This window comes from Alosa pseudoharengus, unplaced genomic scaffold (genome assembly GCF_046254945.1).
Source record: "Alosa pseudoharengus isolate Yale_2024_CS ecotype anadromous, Long Island Sound unplaced genomic scaffold, YU_APseudo_1.1 YU_APseudo_1.1_scf_15, whole genome shotgun sequence".
NCBI lineage: Eukaryota > Metazoa > Chordata > Actinopteri > Clupeiformes > Clupeidae > Alosa > Alosa pseudoharengus.
Window position 1 is genome coordinate 14,370,999 of NW_027468620.1, and position 16,684 is coordinate 14,387,682.

General features: G+C 39.6%; 1 protein-coding gene across 2 annotated transcripts in view; it reads left to right on the forward strand.

Moving 5' to 3' along the window:
• The window catches only part of nphp1 (nephronophthisis 1), a 10,773-nt gene extending 7,523 nt beyond the window's left edge, over positions 1 to 3,250 (forward strand). For both annotated transcript variants that reach the window (XM_076285676.1, XM_076285677.1), the window contains exons 15-20: positions 1 to 65; positions 199 to 298; positions 573 to 685; positions 991 to 1,064; positions 2,477 to 2,521; positions 2,706 to 3,250. The exon at positions 1 to 65 is cut by the window's left edge and continues 12 nt beyond it. In XM_076285676.1, coding sequence (XP_076141791.1) covers positions 1 to 65; positions 199 to 298; positions 573 to 685; positions 991 to 1,064; positions 2,477 to 2,521; positions 2,706 to 2,933 — 625 coding nt within the window. In that variant the 3' untranslated portion in view covers positions 2,934 to 3,250. The remainder of the gene's footprint in view (positions 66 to 198; positions 299 to 572; positions 686 to 990; positions 1,065 to 2,476; positions 2,522 to 2,705) is intronic.
• Positions 3,251 to 16,684: the final 13,434 nt, after the last annotated feature.

Here is a 16,684-nt window from a genome sequence, read left to right on the forward strand (position 1 = left end):
CATTCTCCATGGAGGGACTCCATACGAGACAGATGTGGAGGTGGATCCTTCCCTCACCAAAGGAGGTGCTTTACACACACACACACACACACACACACACACACACACACACACACACACACAGACTCCACTCTATTTTCCGTCAGTATACTGGTCAGCATATTCATTCTGTTTCTCTCTCTGCTCTCCCCGCCTTAGTAACGGGCAGCGTATTCCAGCAGATGCTGATGTCCAGGAGAGTCCCCAAGCTCATAGTGAAGCTACGCACACCAAACAACAGGACCATGGCTCATTTAAAGTAATCGGAATGCAAGAATGTTCTTGACTGCATTGTGACATTACAAATGGCCATTAACAATATTTGTTGGTATAATATAGCATATTAATGCGTTAATAACATTCACCAGTAGTTATACAGTAATCTTGTGTTCACTTTGATAAGTCATTGGGTGGGTACTCTTTACAAAGCTTTTTACAGGAGTGTGTGTGTGTGTGTGTGTGTGTGTGTGTGTGTGTGTGTGTGTGTGTGTGTGTGTGTGTGTGTGTGTGTGTGTGTGTGTGTGTGGTGTCAGTCTTCTGCCGGACACCTTTGTGGGAAGTCTCTGTTCTGTTCAGTTGCTGGCCTTATATAGGCAGTTACTGGCTGACACACTACTGCTGGATAGAGTGACCATGCAAAGTGCAGGTAAATGCTCCCACCCATGTACAGTAAACACACACATGCACTCATTCTCTCTCTCTCACTCACTCACTCACTCACTCACACACACACACACACAGTACACACCCATACTGATAGTGATCTGGTAAATAGGTGCTGGTATTGTGTACTGACAAAAATGTAAATATAGTCGGTTACATAGGTTTACCGATAACATTGCTGATGTGCATGTAATGATAAAAATGACGGACACACACACACACACACACACACACACACACACACACACACAGACTGTTTCCCACTTTTTTTGCTATTTGGTTTCTCAGATTTGATCTGCAACTCAGTTCTGGCAACTTTCCCCGAGGTTCTGAATCAATCAGATTTGCTGGATGCTTTCCAGGTAAGAGATCTGTGTGTGTGTGTGTGTGTGTGTACGTGTGTGTGTGTGTGTGTGTATGTAAAAGTCCTCCATCTTGTTTTTTAAAAGATAAAAACAGGATATGTTTCGGTAGAAAACACCTTCTTTCTTTAATTCATCCAAATGATTAAAAATGGACAACACACAATAACTTGCACAATCAATCGGTTTGTCACACACCAACACCCCGGCCCTTTTAAAGAGCACCAAAATGGGTGTGGCCCAATTAACTCATTACCCACACCTGCAGACAATTACTCAGCTAATAGGTGGTGTGCATGTGCAAATGGTGTCCTAAAACAGAGAAGGTGTGTGTGTGTGTGTGTGTGTGTGAGAGAGAGAGTCTGTATATGTGGAGGTGTTTGTGGACGGTTTCTTATGGGTGTTACTCCAATAACTTAAAACATATTGTCTCATACTGCCCCATCATCAGTAGGAAGTGTTTGCTCAACCCAAAGCCCAAACCCCAACATAATTAGACGTCCAGACACTCAGACGTTGATCAATACTTAAAGGTGTGATTTGTAGGATTGTTACCGAACGTTCTGTAGGCCAAAATCAAAACACTGGTGAACGTTCTCAAGACAACCAGAGGCGAGCCTCTTCTGGGTTGCCAGATGTAATGAAGACTTAGCTAACGTTAGTTGACCTGCAGCTGCTTTAACGTTTCTCCAACCATGACCCAGCTACACATTACGGAAACAGTGAAAACAAAAAATACCTCTCTAACCAACGTAACATATTTAGCTGAAGTTAGCGATGCAGATGAAGTTTAGCATAGGCTATCTGTTGTGGAGAAATATGGCCAGCTCTGCGTCAGACTTGATTGATATTCTTCGTTTCACGAAGATGTCACCATCTCAGGAGGCTCCGATGTCCACTTAATTTGTTTCTTGTTTTAATTTTGGAAATTTTCCTGCCTCTCGTAGGCGTTCATGACTACAACTGACAGCTGTTGACAGTTGGCCTATGCTAATTTGGCAACCCAAATAGGAGGACGCGCTAGCCCATTATTAATATGCTATTCTAGAATTAATCGTTCAAAACATAAATGAAAATTCCAAGAGATTCCGCCCCGTAACTAATTTTTTTCATTGGTTTTACGGGGTTTTACAGGTTAGAGTAATGTTGTCAAATAAGCCATTACTTCAATTCATCGTGTTTCCTTACTCTCTGACAACATATGGTGATCATTTTTGGAATGGTTACAGATTATTTTCCATTATTTCCTACATACTGGTCCTTTAATCTGAAGGTGAAAATGGAAGCACTGACTCAGCAGCCACCACTTCTCTCTAAGTTAGTTTTAATGAACCGCAGTTTTAAAACCACAGTGAGCTCTTGGCCCCCTCTTCTGATATCTGATATCTCATCTGATATCTGAACTTTTGCAGAGTGCGTGGGAAAATGCAGAGAAGCTTATGAAGAGGTCAGAGAAGGTAAAGAAAACTTTGTATGTGTGTGTGTTTGTGTGTGTGTGTGTGTGTGTGTGTATTTTACAGTAATAGTTACCCCTGTATCCTGTTTTCTTTGTGTTAATTTGTCTCTGTGTTAAATCTCTGTGTTAATTTGAATGGTTTACGTGTGTGTGTGTGTGTGTGTGTGTGTGTGTGTGTGATTCAGCGGGACATGTCTGTGCTGAAACGGGAGTTTGTGCGGGTATACATGGAGTATGTGTTCCCCCTGCTCTACTCGGCCGACATGCCTGCACCCCTCTGGGCCGATGATGACGTGGACACTCAGAGAGCTCGCATCGTCTTCACCAGCAACCACAACTCGCAGTCCACCGCCCAGCAAGCTTTTGACATCTCCCAGGTCACTTATGACCTCCTCAGCTCAGCCAGACACTGACCAGTGTGTGTCGTACATCACCGAAACACTGACCAGTGTGTGTCAAACATCACCGAAACACTGACCAGTGTGTGTCGAACATCACCGAAACACTGACCAGTGTGTGCCAAACATCACCAAAACACTGGCCATGTGCTACTGACAAAGCAGAGACCAATCAGCATGGCTATACATTAACCAATCACACATCTAGCGCACACTGTCCAATCACCTGCATGAGATGCTGATCATGGAACGAAACAAAACAAAAGAAATCTTGTTGGACTGAAGCACGCTTTATTTATTGAATCATAATAAATATTTTTTAGAAACTTAAATGTCCAGAACTTTGTTATTTATACTAGAAGGGATGTAGGGATGTGTATACACACACACACACACACACACACACACACACACACACACACACACACACACACAAACAGGTAATGTAGAAAATATTTTGATTTCTCAAATGTCTAATGCTGGTCACATTCTCGTCCATGTGAGTAGAGGGCAATGGGTGTGTTTACAGGTGTGTTTCTGTATGTGTGTGCTGCCTGAGTTGGAATGCAATCTTTTTATGGAAGTAAGGCTTGGTGAGTGGAACCACATCCTAAACCTCACCCCACTGATCAAAGGGAACTAGGGAACTTCACACACACACAAACCCATCCCATGCGTCACACCCAGTGGAAGGTTGCCAAGGCAGAAGTTAGGATTGAAGAGACAAAGCTGGGAACTATTCCTTCCCTATTCAGCCCATTGTCTCATATTCACATCACAACGCTTCACTCCTGGTTTATACTGTACTAGCAGTAGGCTATTAAAGCAACACCAAAGAGTTTTTTGTACCTTCAAATAATGTTTCCAAAATCGTTTCAGTGGTTCATCAACTCGTAACAGAGTGAGTGGCACTTCTGCATTCGGCTATAACCGCACTATGCAAGTTTGCCTGATCGGGTAGCGGATCTGTAGTTTGATGGAATGAGACATAAGAAACTACAAATTTGACTTGCTTCTGATGTTGCAATACACCATACTTTCATAAATTCATGCAACATACTCTACCTTGTCTGTGGACATCGTTATTTGCAAAGCTGGAGCTGGATAAACAAATAGCGTGCGTGCTGATGGTAATTTTGATCCCACAGATGACTAGAGACCCAGTCAGACCAGTAGTATGAAAAATTTTATTTACAATGATGCGCATCAAGGGAGAGACAGCACGACTTCACCTAAAGATCCATCAGCTGCTCTAACTAGACAAGGAAATAGTTAGGGTTTAAGTATCCTTCCAGGCTGACGGGAGATGGCGTTGGTCATCCCATCTCACGTGGACTACACTGAATCGGACTCTGATTAATGGCAACCTGGCAATCCAGAGCAAATAGCTACTGACGCAACCATGCAGAACAGTGAAACACTGCAAAATCATAATATTCCCGCTTATCTAAATACATAGTCACACACAGATATACAAATCGGACACTGACACAGCCTGAAAACTGGCCGGTAATCACAGACTGATGCTGTGGCCCTCGGTGAGTCGGTCAGCCCTGAGGGCTTTTATGGGCCATGGTTAATGACCGCCACATGGAATGCCTGCAAACATGAGCAAATGGGCCAAAGCCACCAGTGCTTGGCAGCCATGCGCTCCAGACCTGCAGTGCGATCACTGGCACTCAGAATGGACAGAATCGCAGCATTAGGGTCCTCAGGCTCAATCAATATTGATCTAGCTGTTACTGTGGGTAACTTCATGGCCATACTTGACATTTCTTTAAGGGGCCATTCAGGCTTTGAAATGCCTTTCATTATAAGGGTGGGTTTCGGAGTAAAAGAGGGAGGAGCAGAAAGAGAGGGTTTTAAATAATAATATCTCTCCTTCTCTTTCTCTCTCTCTCTCTCCCTCTCTTTCCCTACCTTCCTTTTAGGACTGGAGGTATCCATGCTCCCACTGTTGACTGATAAATGATGGAACCAGTTTTTCCACATTCCTGTCCATTCATGTATTGAACAACTCGAAACTTATTATATCCCAAAGCAACCTCCTCTATTGAGATCTGGGAAGTCTGAAATAATATTGTCCTGTGACAAGCACAGTGCAGTTTGAAAAAGTGTATTTTGAGATACGACTTTATATATACTTTATAATATTTCCATACAGTCCTCCAACTTCATTATTTAAGACATCCACAGTGAGGTAACCCAGGTATTATAGTTGATAATCCGTTGTTGAGGGACAATCCTCATACGTACATATATACTCTCAGCTGCCCTGCAACACAATAACACAGAAAGATCTCATATATCTAGAACACATACATGAACGTGTCTCATCTCAGCTGCCCTGCAACACATTAACAGATGGACAAAAAAAGAAAAAGCTAATGAAGGACAAACATCACCCCTGATACTCCATCCATGGTCTGCTGCTACATAGTCATGCATTCACTCTTCATTCAGATATATTAATATGCTCAATAACAACAGAACAGCTCATGGCATTTCAGATAAATGCTAAAAGGCATGCTTGGCAAATTGATGTGGCATTTTTCTTTAATTCCACCTCTCCCATTAGTGTTTTTTTTGCTGTTTGTTTTCTCGCCGTGTGTGATTTCCTGGATTGATGGAACTGACTCACTCAGTTCTCAGCTATTCTCTCTTCCTCCTCCTTGGCCCCAGACCTCTCATTGTGTGCCCAACGGGGCTTTTCCAGAGGGTTGGATTTCAGTGCTGCACAGGTAACCTGAACCAGTAAGACGACCTGCTCTGGTGGCCTGCTGCTGTGGTGGTGACAGAAAGGAGTTAGAGCCCAAAAGACAAACACACATACACATACACACACACATATCACACACACACACACACACACACACATACACACCGTCATTAAAACAGAATGTTACGTAAAGCTTGGGTGTGATACCAAACAGTTACTCGGTGGTTACTCGGTCTTTGGTGGAGACAAACCAAAACAAAAACACTATTTCACACTGGGTTATTTTTTCAACCCAAACGCTGGGTTGAGGCTGTTGGGTCATTTTGTTTGGTTGTTTTTACTCATATTGGGTCATTTCTGTAACCCAGCTTGCTGGGTTGATAGTTTATCACTGCTGGGTTGATAGTTTAGGGCTGTGCTCCCTCCTGTCCCCCACCTGACGTGGAGTACACTACCCAGCACCAGGGTGACTTCAACACAGCTGCATAGTTATTTGAAGGTTGGGGGGGGGGGAATCGTCAGGCAGGCAGGCATATTCTTTCAACCGTCAAGTCCAGCAGCTGTCAACATGCAATGGAAATCAGGTGATTTCGGAAGGTAGAAGCTATGTATCTGCTTTTATTTTTATTTTTTTATTTTTTTATCCAGACGGATTTTAAAAGTCCACCCAGAGACATACCCTTCGTGATATCAAGGAATATTCTGCCTGCCATTTCGTTCAGCTTCAAACCGAGGTGAAGTTGGTTTGATATTTGATATTCGGATATTCGACAGATATTCAAAAAAAAAAATATGCGGCCGGTTTCACCCCGTGTTTGCAGACAATGTACAAACAGATGACCTGTCTACTTGCTCCCAGGCGACCTTAGGGACCGTCTAAAAAGTACCTTCTGAATTACCTTCATAGTCTTTTTTGTCAATACCTTTGACATCATGTGACCTAGTGACTCCAAACCAATTAAAAATAGTTATCCTATATGGGACTCATCGGGCACACCTCTTTTTATGGTCACTGTATGCACGCTGTATTTTATATGAATATTTTAAAGAAAATACATTATTTACCATAAGAAACAGTCTCCTTTTTTTCAATACCTCCCAAGCCATGTGACCTAGTGACTCCAAACCAATGCAGAATAGTTATCCTATATGGGACTCATCGGGCACACCTCTTTTTATGGTCACTGTATGCACACTGTATTTTACATTAATATTTTAAAGAAAATACATTATTTCATATAAGAAACAGTCTCCTTTTTTTCAATACCTCCCAGGTCATGTGACCTAGTGACTCCAAACCAATGCAGAATTGTTATCCTATATGGGACTCATCGGGCACACCTCTTTTTATTATCACTGTATGCACACTGTATTTTATATGAACATTTTGTAAAAAAAAATACATTATTTCCTATATGAATGGTCCTCTTTTTTCAATACCTCCCAAGTCATGTGACTTAGTGACTCCAAACCAATGCAGAATAGTTATCCTATATGGGACTCATCGGGCACAACTCTTTTTATAGTCACTGTATGCACACTGTATTTTATATGAATATTTTAAAGAAAATACATTATTTACCATAAGAAACTGTCTCCTTTTTTTCAATACCTCCCAGGTCATGTGACCTAGTGACTCCAAACCAATGCAGAATTGTTATCCTATATGGGACTCATCGGGCACACCTCTTTTTATTATCACTGTATGCACACTGTATTTTATATGAACATTTTGTAAAAAAAAATACATTATTTCCTATATGAATGGTCCTCTTTTTTCAATACCTCCCAAGTCATGTGACTTAGTGACTCCAAACCAATGCAGAATAGTTATCCTATATGGGACTCATCGGGCACACCTCTTTTTATAGTCACTGTATGCACACTGTATTTTATATGAATATTTTAAAGAAAATACATTATTTACCATAAGAAACTGTCTCCTTTTTTTCAATACCTCCCAAGCCATGCGACCTAGTGACTCCAAACCAATGCAAAATAGTTATCCTATGTGGGACTAATAAGACACACCTCTTTTTATAGTCAATCTATGCACACTGTATTTTATATGAATATTTTAAAGAAAATACATTATTTGCCATCATGAATGGTCTCCTTTTTCCAAACCAATATAGAATAATTATCCTATTATTCCAAACCAATGCAGAATAGTTATCCTATATGGGACTAATCAGACACACCTCAAATTAATATGATTTTTGCACATACTATTTTATATTAATTTCTTAAAGAAAACCAATTTGTAGCTGCTTTGGAAGCTGCTTTGTGCTCAATACCTTCAATATACTGGGTCCTAGACATCACAGATCAACATAGAACTGTTCTGCTATGTGATACTAATCAGACACACGTCAATGTGAAATAATATTTTGCATGAACTATTATATTTACATTTTTTTAAAGAATCACATTTATTTCCTATGGAAAACAGCTTTTTGCTCAATAGCTGCCATATGAGGGGTCCTAGACAACACAGATCAATACAGAACTGTTCTGCTATGGGGTACTTATCAGACAGAGATCAGAGATTCAATATGAAAAATTATTTGCCATCTACTATTATATGGAAGGTATTGAGAAAAAAAACAGATTATTTATAGAAAGTTTCCATAGGAAACAAATGGGTACTATAAAATAGTATGTGCAAAAATTATATTAATTTGAGGTGTGTCTGATTAGTCCCATAAAGGATATTCTGCATTGGTTTGGTGTCCCTACGTCACTTCAGACACCTTGGGGGGGGGGGGGGGGGGGGTATTGAAAAAGGAGACCATTCCTTATAGGAAACAATGTATTTTCTTTAAAATATTAAAATAAAATAGATTGTGCATTCAATGGTTATAGAAAGAGGTGTGCCCGATGAGTCACATATAGGATAACAATTCTGCATTGGTTTGGAGTCACTAGGTTACATGACCTGGGAGGTATTGAAAAAAAGGAGACTGTTTCTTATATGAAATAATGTATTTTCTTTAAAATATTAATATAAAATACAGTGTGCATATAGTGATCATAAAAAGAGGTGTGTCTGATGAGTCCCATATAGGATAACAATTCTATATTGGTTTGGAGTCACAAGGTCACATGACCTGGGAGGTATTGAAAAAAGGAGACTGTTTCTTATATGAAATAATGTATTTTCTTTAAAATATTAATGTAAAATACAGTGTGCATATAGTGATCATAAAAAGAGGTGTGTCTGATGAGTCCCATATAGGATAACAATTCTACATTGGTTTGGAGTCACAAGGTCACATGACCTGGGAGGTATTGAAAAAAGGAGACTGTTTCTTATATGAAATAATGTATTTTCTTTAAAATATTAATGTAAAATACAGTGTGCATACAGTGATCATAAAAATAGGTGTGCCCGATGAGTCCCATATAGGATAACTATTCTGCATTGGTTTGGAGTCACTAGGTCACATGGCTTGGGAGGTATTGAAAAAAGGGGCCGTTTCTTATATGAAATAATGTATTTTCTTTAAAATATTAAAATAAAATAGATTGTGCATTCAATGGTTATAGAAAGAGGTGTGCCCGATGAGTCCCATATAGGATAACAATTCTGCATTGGTTTGGAGTCACTAGGTTACATGACCTGGGAGGTATTGAAAAAAAGGAGACTGTTTCTTATATGAAATAATGTATTTTCTTTAAAATATTAATATAAAATACAGTGTGCATATAGTGATCATAAAAAGAGGTGTGTCTGATGAGTCCCATATAGGATAACAATTCTACATTGGTTTGGAGTCACAAGGTCACATGACCTGGGAGGTATTGAAAAAAGGAGACTGTTTCTTATATGAAATAATGTATTTTCTTTAAAATATTAATGTAAAATACAGTGTGCATATAGTGATCATAAAAAGAGGTGTGTCTGATGAGTCCCATATAGGGTAACAATTCTACATTGGTTTGGAGTCACAAGGTCACATGACCTGGGAGGTATTGAAAAAAGGAGACTGTTTCTTATATGAAATAATGTATTTTCTTTAAAATATTAAAATAAAATAGATTGTGCATTCAATGGTTATAGAAAGAGGTGTGCCCGATGAGTCCCATATAGGATAACTATTCTGCATTGGTTTGGAGTCACTAGGTCACATGACTTGGGAGGTATTGAAAAAAGAGGACCATTCATATAGGAAATAATGTATTTTTTTTTACAAAATATTCATATAAAATACAGTGTGCATATAGTGATCATAAAAAGAGGTGTGTCTGATGAGTCCCATATAGGATAACTATTCTGCATTGGTTTGGAGTCACTAGGTCACATGGCTTGGGAGGTATTGAAAAAAGGGGCCGTTTCTTATATGAAATAATGTATTTTCTTTAAAATATTAAAATAAAATAGATTGTGCATTCAATGGTTATAGAAAGAGGTGTGCCCGATGAGTCCCATATAGGATAACAATTCTGCATTGGTTTGGAGTCTCTAGGTCGCATGGCTTGGGAGGTATTGAAAAAAGGAGACTGTTTCTTATATGAAATAATGTATTTTCTTTAAAATATTAATGTAAAATACAGTGTGCATATAGTGATCATAAAAAGAGGTGTGTCTGATGAGTCCCATATAGGGTAACAATTCTACATTGGTTTGGAGTCACAAGGTCACATGACCTGGGAGGTATTGAAAAAAGGAGACTGTTTCTTATATGAAATAATGTATTTTCTTTAAAATATTAATGTAAAATACAGTGTGCATATAGTGATCATAAAAAGAGGTGTGTCTGATGAGTCCCATATAGGATAACTATTCTGCATTGGTTTGGAGTCACTAGGTCACATGGCTTGGGAGGTATTGAAAAAAGGGGCCGTTTCTTATATGAAATAATGTATTTTCTTTAAAATATTAAAATAAAATAGATTGTGCATTCAATGGTTATAGAAAGAGGTGTGCCCGATGAGTCCCATATAGGATAACTATTCTGCATTGGTTTGGAGTCACTAGGTCACATGACTTGGGAGGTATTGAAAAAAGAGGACCATTCATATAGGAAATAATGTATTTTTTTTTACAAAATATTCATATAAAATACAGTGTGCATACAGTGACCATAAAAATAGGTGTGCCCAATGAGTCCCATATAGGATAACAATTCTGCATTGGTTTGGAGTCACTAGGTCACATGACCTGGGAGGTATTAAAAAAAAGGAGACTGTTTCTTATATGAAATAATGTATTTTCTTTAAAATATTAATGTAAAATACAGTGTGCATACAGTGACCATAAAAAGAGGTGTGCCCGATGAGTCCCATATAGGATAACTATTCTGCATTGGTTTGGAGTCACTAGGTCACATGGCTTGGGAGGTATTGAAAAAAAAGGGGCCGTTTCTTATGAAATAATGTATTTTCTTTAAAATATTAATGTAAAATACAGTGTGCATACAGTGACCATAAAAAGAGGTGTGCCCGATGAGTCCCATAAAGGATAACTATTCTGCATTGCTTTGGAGTCACTAGGTCGCATGGCTTGGGAGGTATTGAAAAAAAGGAGTCTTTTTCTTATATGAAATAATGTATTTTCTTTAAAAAATTCATATAAAATACAGTGTGCATACAGTGACTATAAAAAGAAGTGTGCCCGATGAGTCCCATATAGGATAACTATTCTGCATTGGTTTGGAGTCACTAGGTCACATGGCTTGGGAGGTATTGAAAAAAAGGAGACCGTTTCTTATGGTAAATAATGTATTTTCTTTAAAATATTCATATAAAATACAGTGTGCATACAGTGACTATAAAAAGAGGTGTGCCCGATGAGTCCCATATAGGATAACTATTCTGCATTGGTTTGGAGTCACTAGGTCACATGACCTGGGAGGTATTGAAAAAAGAGGACCATTCATATAGGAAATAATGTATTTTTTTTTACAAAATATTCATATAAAATACAGTGTGCACACCGTGACCATAAAAAGAGGTGTGCCCGATGAGTCCCATATAGGATAACTATTCTGCATTGGTTTGGAGTCACTAGGTCACATGGCTTGGGAGGTATTGAAAAAAAGGAGACCATTCCTTATGGGAAATAAGGTATTTTCTTTAAAATATTCATATAAAATACTGTGTGCATATAGTTTCTATAAAAAGAGGTGTGTCTGATGAGTCCCATATAGGATAACTATTTTGAATTGGTTTGGAGTCACTAGGTCACATGATGTCAAAGCTATTGACAAAAAAGACTATGAAGGTAATTCAGAAGGTACTTTTTAGACGGTCCCTAAGGTCGGCTGGGAGCAAGTAGACAGGTCATCTGTTTGTACATTGTCTGCAAACACGGGGTGAAACCGGCCGCATATTTTTTTTTTTGAATATCTGTCGAATATCCGAATATCAAATATCAAACTAACTTCACCTCGGTCAGCTTCAAGCAGGTTAGCAGGTGTCATTCCACTAATATTAGCTACTGTTAATGTTAAATCTACACAAATACAGACTCATAAAAACATAGTTCTGTATTCACTGGGTAGGAACTGCTGAACAGAAACAAAAGAAACTTTTACAACGAACTACAATTAGCATACCAGCAGCTTGTAGGTAACGTTAGCAGACTTGGAAACTTTATGCTAATTAAATATGCTTCGTGGCTAACGTTTGTCAACTAGCTAACACAGTCGAAGTAGTCTCTTCACAACACCTAACTTACGATAATAATTATGCCAAACAACATCGTATTAAATCATTCAGGGTAGCCTCATATTATAGCCATGTAACTTACTGGGTGGTTCTTGGTGGTAACATTAACTTGGATTCACTAATTGAATAATGTGTTAACATTAGCTAGCTAACGTTAGCACTGCTGAACTTATGTTTGTCAGCCTAATGTTAGGCTAATGGTAATGTTGTTATCAAGCTCATCTGACATAAACGCACGTTTTGTAGGCTATTACCGGTATTATGTTTAAAACAACTCCATAATATTACAGTAGGTGGTCATGGTTTCCGAGTGTGTTGCACTAATAATTTGTCTCCTGGTGGATTTTTATGTCTGTCAATATCATTCACTGGTAATGGTTCATGCAAGTCTTGATATAAAGTTCTGTAACGTTAGGCTAACAGTGATTAAAATGCACTCTTTTTTTTGTTTGATTGACAGGGCTGACCCCCAAAACGGACTTTGGAATCTGCCTGCCTTCATGGAAGTATCACATGCATTTTATACTAGGCTATCTATTCAAAAATAAAGAAAATTATCGAATAAATAATTGTGTCGAACTGTTTTATTTCATTGCATGGCTTTTGATGGCCATTTAATATAGACTGTTTATATCAGGCCTAAGCTGTTAACAGAAGGTGTGACTTTCAAGTAAGTAAATACAAACCTTGAGTTATTAAAAGTTTGTACATGCAGAGTATTTTAAAAATCAACCAGTAGTTTTGGGGGATTTGGTTACATAACCCAAACATTAAGTAACTTTAACTAAACAGTTGTGTCAACATAACCCAACATATTGGTTAAATTTCAACCCAGTTGTTGGGTTAAATTTAGTAACCCAATTTGCTTGGTTAAGATAACCCAATGCTGTGTTGGACCACATTTTACTCAGCGGCTGGGTTGAAAACAACCCAGAGTGCAATTGTAATGCTTATTGTTGCCCTGGGTAACCAGACCCTAGAGACAAACACACATTGTCTGGAGAATGGTAAGGTTAATGTTTTTGAACTGTGTGTGTGTGTGTGTGTTTGTGTGTTTGTGTATTTGTGTGTATGTATGTGTGATAGGACAAAACACCACAAGACACCAGATCCACTACCTACACCGCTAAACGATCTTAGTCATACGCTCTAAAAGCAGCCTGTTCATGCCAACACTGTTGACTTTAAGCAGACAGTGTGTGTTCTCATGCGTGTCCAGGAGACAGAAACCCCCACATGGAAACACACACACACACACACACACACACACACACGCACACACACACACAATCACACACTCACACATGGAGTGTGAGAGAAGGAACCTTCTCCAATACACACAATTCAATGCTTCAATTTATGTAACTGTCCACACTTTCCTGTGAGGATCAACACATGAGAGTGTTCAATGACATTATCACTGAATATATCACATGTGGAACCATAGAAAGAACCAAATACATCATCGGCCAAGTGGTAAATGCATACTATCATGATTGTATTTGAATAAAACAAAACCGTGCTGGCGTTGTTGAGGGGCCCAAGACAAATTAAGTCACAGGAAGTAAAGGGGTAAAACAACACTAAACCTAAATAGGCAGACGACAACAGAGCTGGCACTGTCTACAAATACTGTACTGTGTCAGTGTCAGGTTAAGTCCTTCTCTAGTTTCGTACTTATGAAAGAGGATTCTTTCACACAGACACACACACACACACAGACACACACACACACACACACACACAGTGGAGACCAGGAGACTTAAAGGAACACGCCACCCAAAATCAGTAGTGATATATGTTCTTACCGTAACTTTCACGAGTTGAGTCGTACCTCTCCCGCGTCGGTAGGTGCACTCAAACACTCTGTCGCGCGGCGCGAATGTGTTAGCATGTTGCTATGCTAGCGGGCTCTGCCGTGGCCGTAGAGAGAGGCACATAGCAGTATTCAAACACCTCCACCTTTTACCTACTTAAATACAGTTGCACGAGTAGTTGATGAAAAATGTTAGGGCACACAACATGAAATGTGACGATTTTCCAAGCGAATAAACATGAGAACTACAATGTGTGGCGCAATAGCACTTGGGAGTACTTCGACCTAGCGTGGTAATATTATTAACACCTAATTGTAGATCCTATCCACCACAGAGTTTAGAATCCATGCTGGATCGACCCTCAGCCTCTCTCTCCCCTCTGAGTGAGAGAGGCACACACACTAGAGATGCGCTGATGGGCTATTATTTCAACCATAACTGCATAGCAAAACTTATCATCCATCAGCCATCCATCAGCACCAAAGTTTGTTGACCAATTTTCAAAACCCTGCCCACCATCCTCTGGTTGTTTTAATGTAGGCTATATGGGTGATGCAGCGCTGCTGACGTGAGGCTAGAAAGCCCTTGCCTGTTCTAGAAAGACTGATCTAATGCAGCAAATATATTAAAAGGCAAAAGTCGTACATTGGCTAGGCCTATCCCCAGAATATCAGCAGCAAACTCAGTCTCTGTCGCGCAAAACAGTCTCCAAATAAAACGCACATCGGCCTGTTGCCTATTCTGCCAGCTTGTGACAATATATCGTCCAAAATGCTTGATTGCATTGCATTCTCCACATTTTTAGCTACATTTTCATGTACCACATCAGCATTTTTGTTCAGTGAATCTTTTGTAAATTGCTTTACAATTACCGTCGGGCCTATTGCCTGGCTTGCATCAGCTTCGGTCACGTCCTTTTACAATTTTATCATTGTAATAAAAAACGCAATTTTCCACATAATTTCAGCATGCTCCTGGCCTACTAATTAATGCCTATTGTACTTTATTTTTTGCAAAAAGAAAGAAATCCTTGATAAAATAACAAGTCATTCACATTATAGGCTACTTTACACACTGTTATGTCAGGTTGACTGACAAGCCTGTTCTGAAGACTCCCATTCATTTTGACTGCGAGCGCGTCTTTTTCAGACAGACATCGCAATTCATTTTAGAGCCTAGCAGGCCATCGGACAAATATGACGCCTCGATATTAAAGAAACTCCGACTCCATTCATTCTGAAAGTCCACCGCACAACAATGCAACGTGCATGTTCACATTTTTAGTAACAACCGCCAAACTTGCTTGCTTGCCTTACACATCTAAGTTTTCCGACTATTTCTCTTACCTTCTTTTTCCGCTGTGGATGTTAGTGAGTTTGTAGAAGTTTTAGCTCTTACGTTCTGAACATCTCGCTGCCATCGCCCGATGTCATTTCTTAGTCATATCACTCTCTGTCTCTCTTTTAAATGCCTATTCCCTGAATGGTAGGCTACAATTATGTGTTTTATATATAGGCTAATATCTAAACAAAATAACCCAGGCAGTCTCATCTAGGATATAACACAGGTTGAAGTTGGTTCTATTTAGGGAGGTGAACATCTGTAGATGACTCAGAAATGACATCGGAAGACAAGGAGTGAATATGGCAAGAGGCAAGCCGAAGTCTGCTGACAAGGGCCCGACGGTAATTGTAAAGCAATTTACAAAAGATTCACTGAACAAAAATGCTGATGTGGTACATGAAAATGTAGCTAAAAATGTGGAGAATGCAATGCAATCAAGCATTTTGGACGATATATTGTCACAAGCTGGCAGAATAGGCAACAGGCCGATGTGCGTTTTTTTTGGAGACTGTTTTGCGCGACAGAGACTGAGTTTGCTGCTGATATGCTGGGGATAGGCCTAGCCAATGTACGACTTTTGCCTTTTAATATATTTGCTGCATTAGATCAGTCTTTCTAGAACAGGCAAGGGCTTTCTATAGCCTCACGTCAGCAGCGCTGCATCACCCATATAGCCTACATTAAAACAACCAGCGGATGGTGGGCAGGTGCCGTTTTGAAAATTGGTCAACAAACTTTGGTGCTGATGGATGGCTGATGGATGATACGTTTTGCTATGCAGTTATGGTTGAAATAATAGCCCATCAGCGCATCTCTAGTGTGTGTGCCTCTTTCGCTCAGAGGGGAGGAAGAGGCTGAGGGTCGATCCAGCATGGATTCTAAACTCTGTGGTGGATAGGATCTACAATTAGGTGTTAATAATATTACCACGCTAGGTCGAAGTACTCCCAAGTGCTATTGCGCCACACATTGTAGTTCTCATGTTTATTCGCTTGGAAAATCGTCACGTTTCATGTTGTGTGCCCTAACATTTTTCATCAACTACTCGTGCAACTGTATTTAAGTAGGTAAAACGTGGAGGTGTTTGAATACTGCTATGTGCCTCTCTCTACGGCCACGGCAGAGCCCGCTAGCATAGCAACATGCTAACACATTCGCGCCGCGCGACAGAGCGTTTGAGTGCACCTACCGACGCGGGAGAGGTACGACTCAAC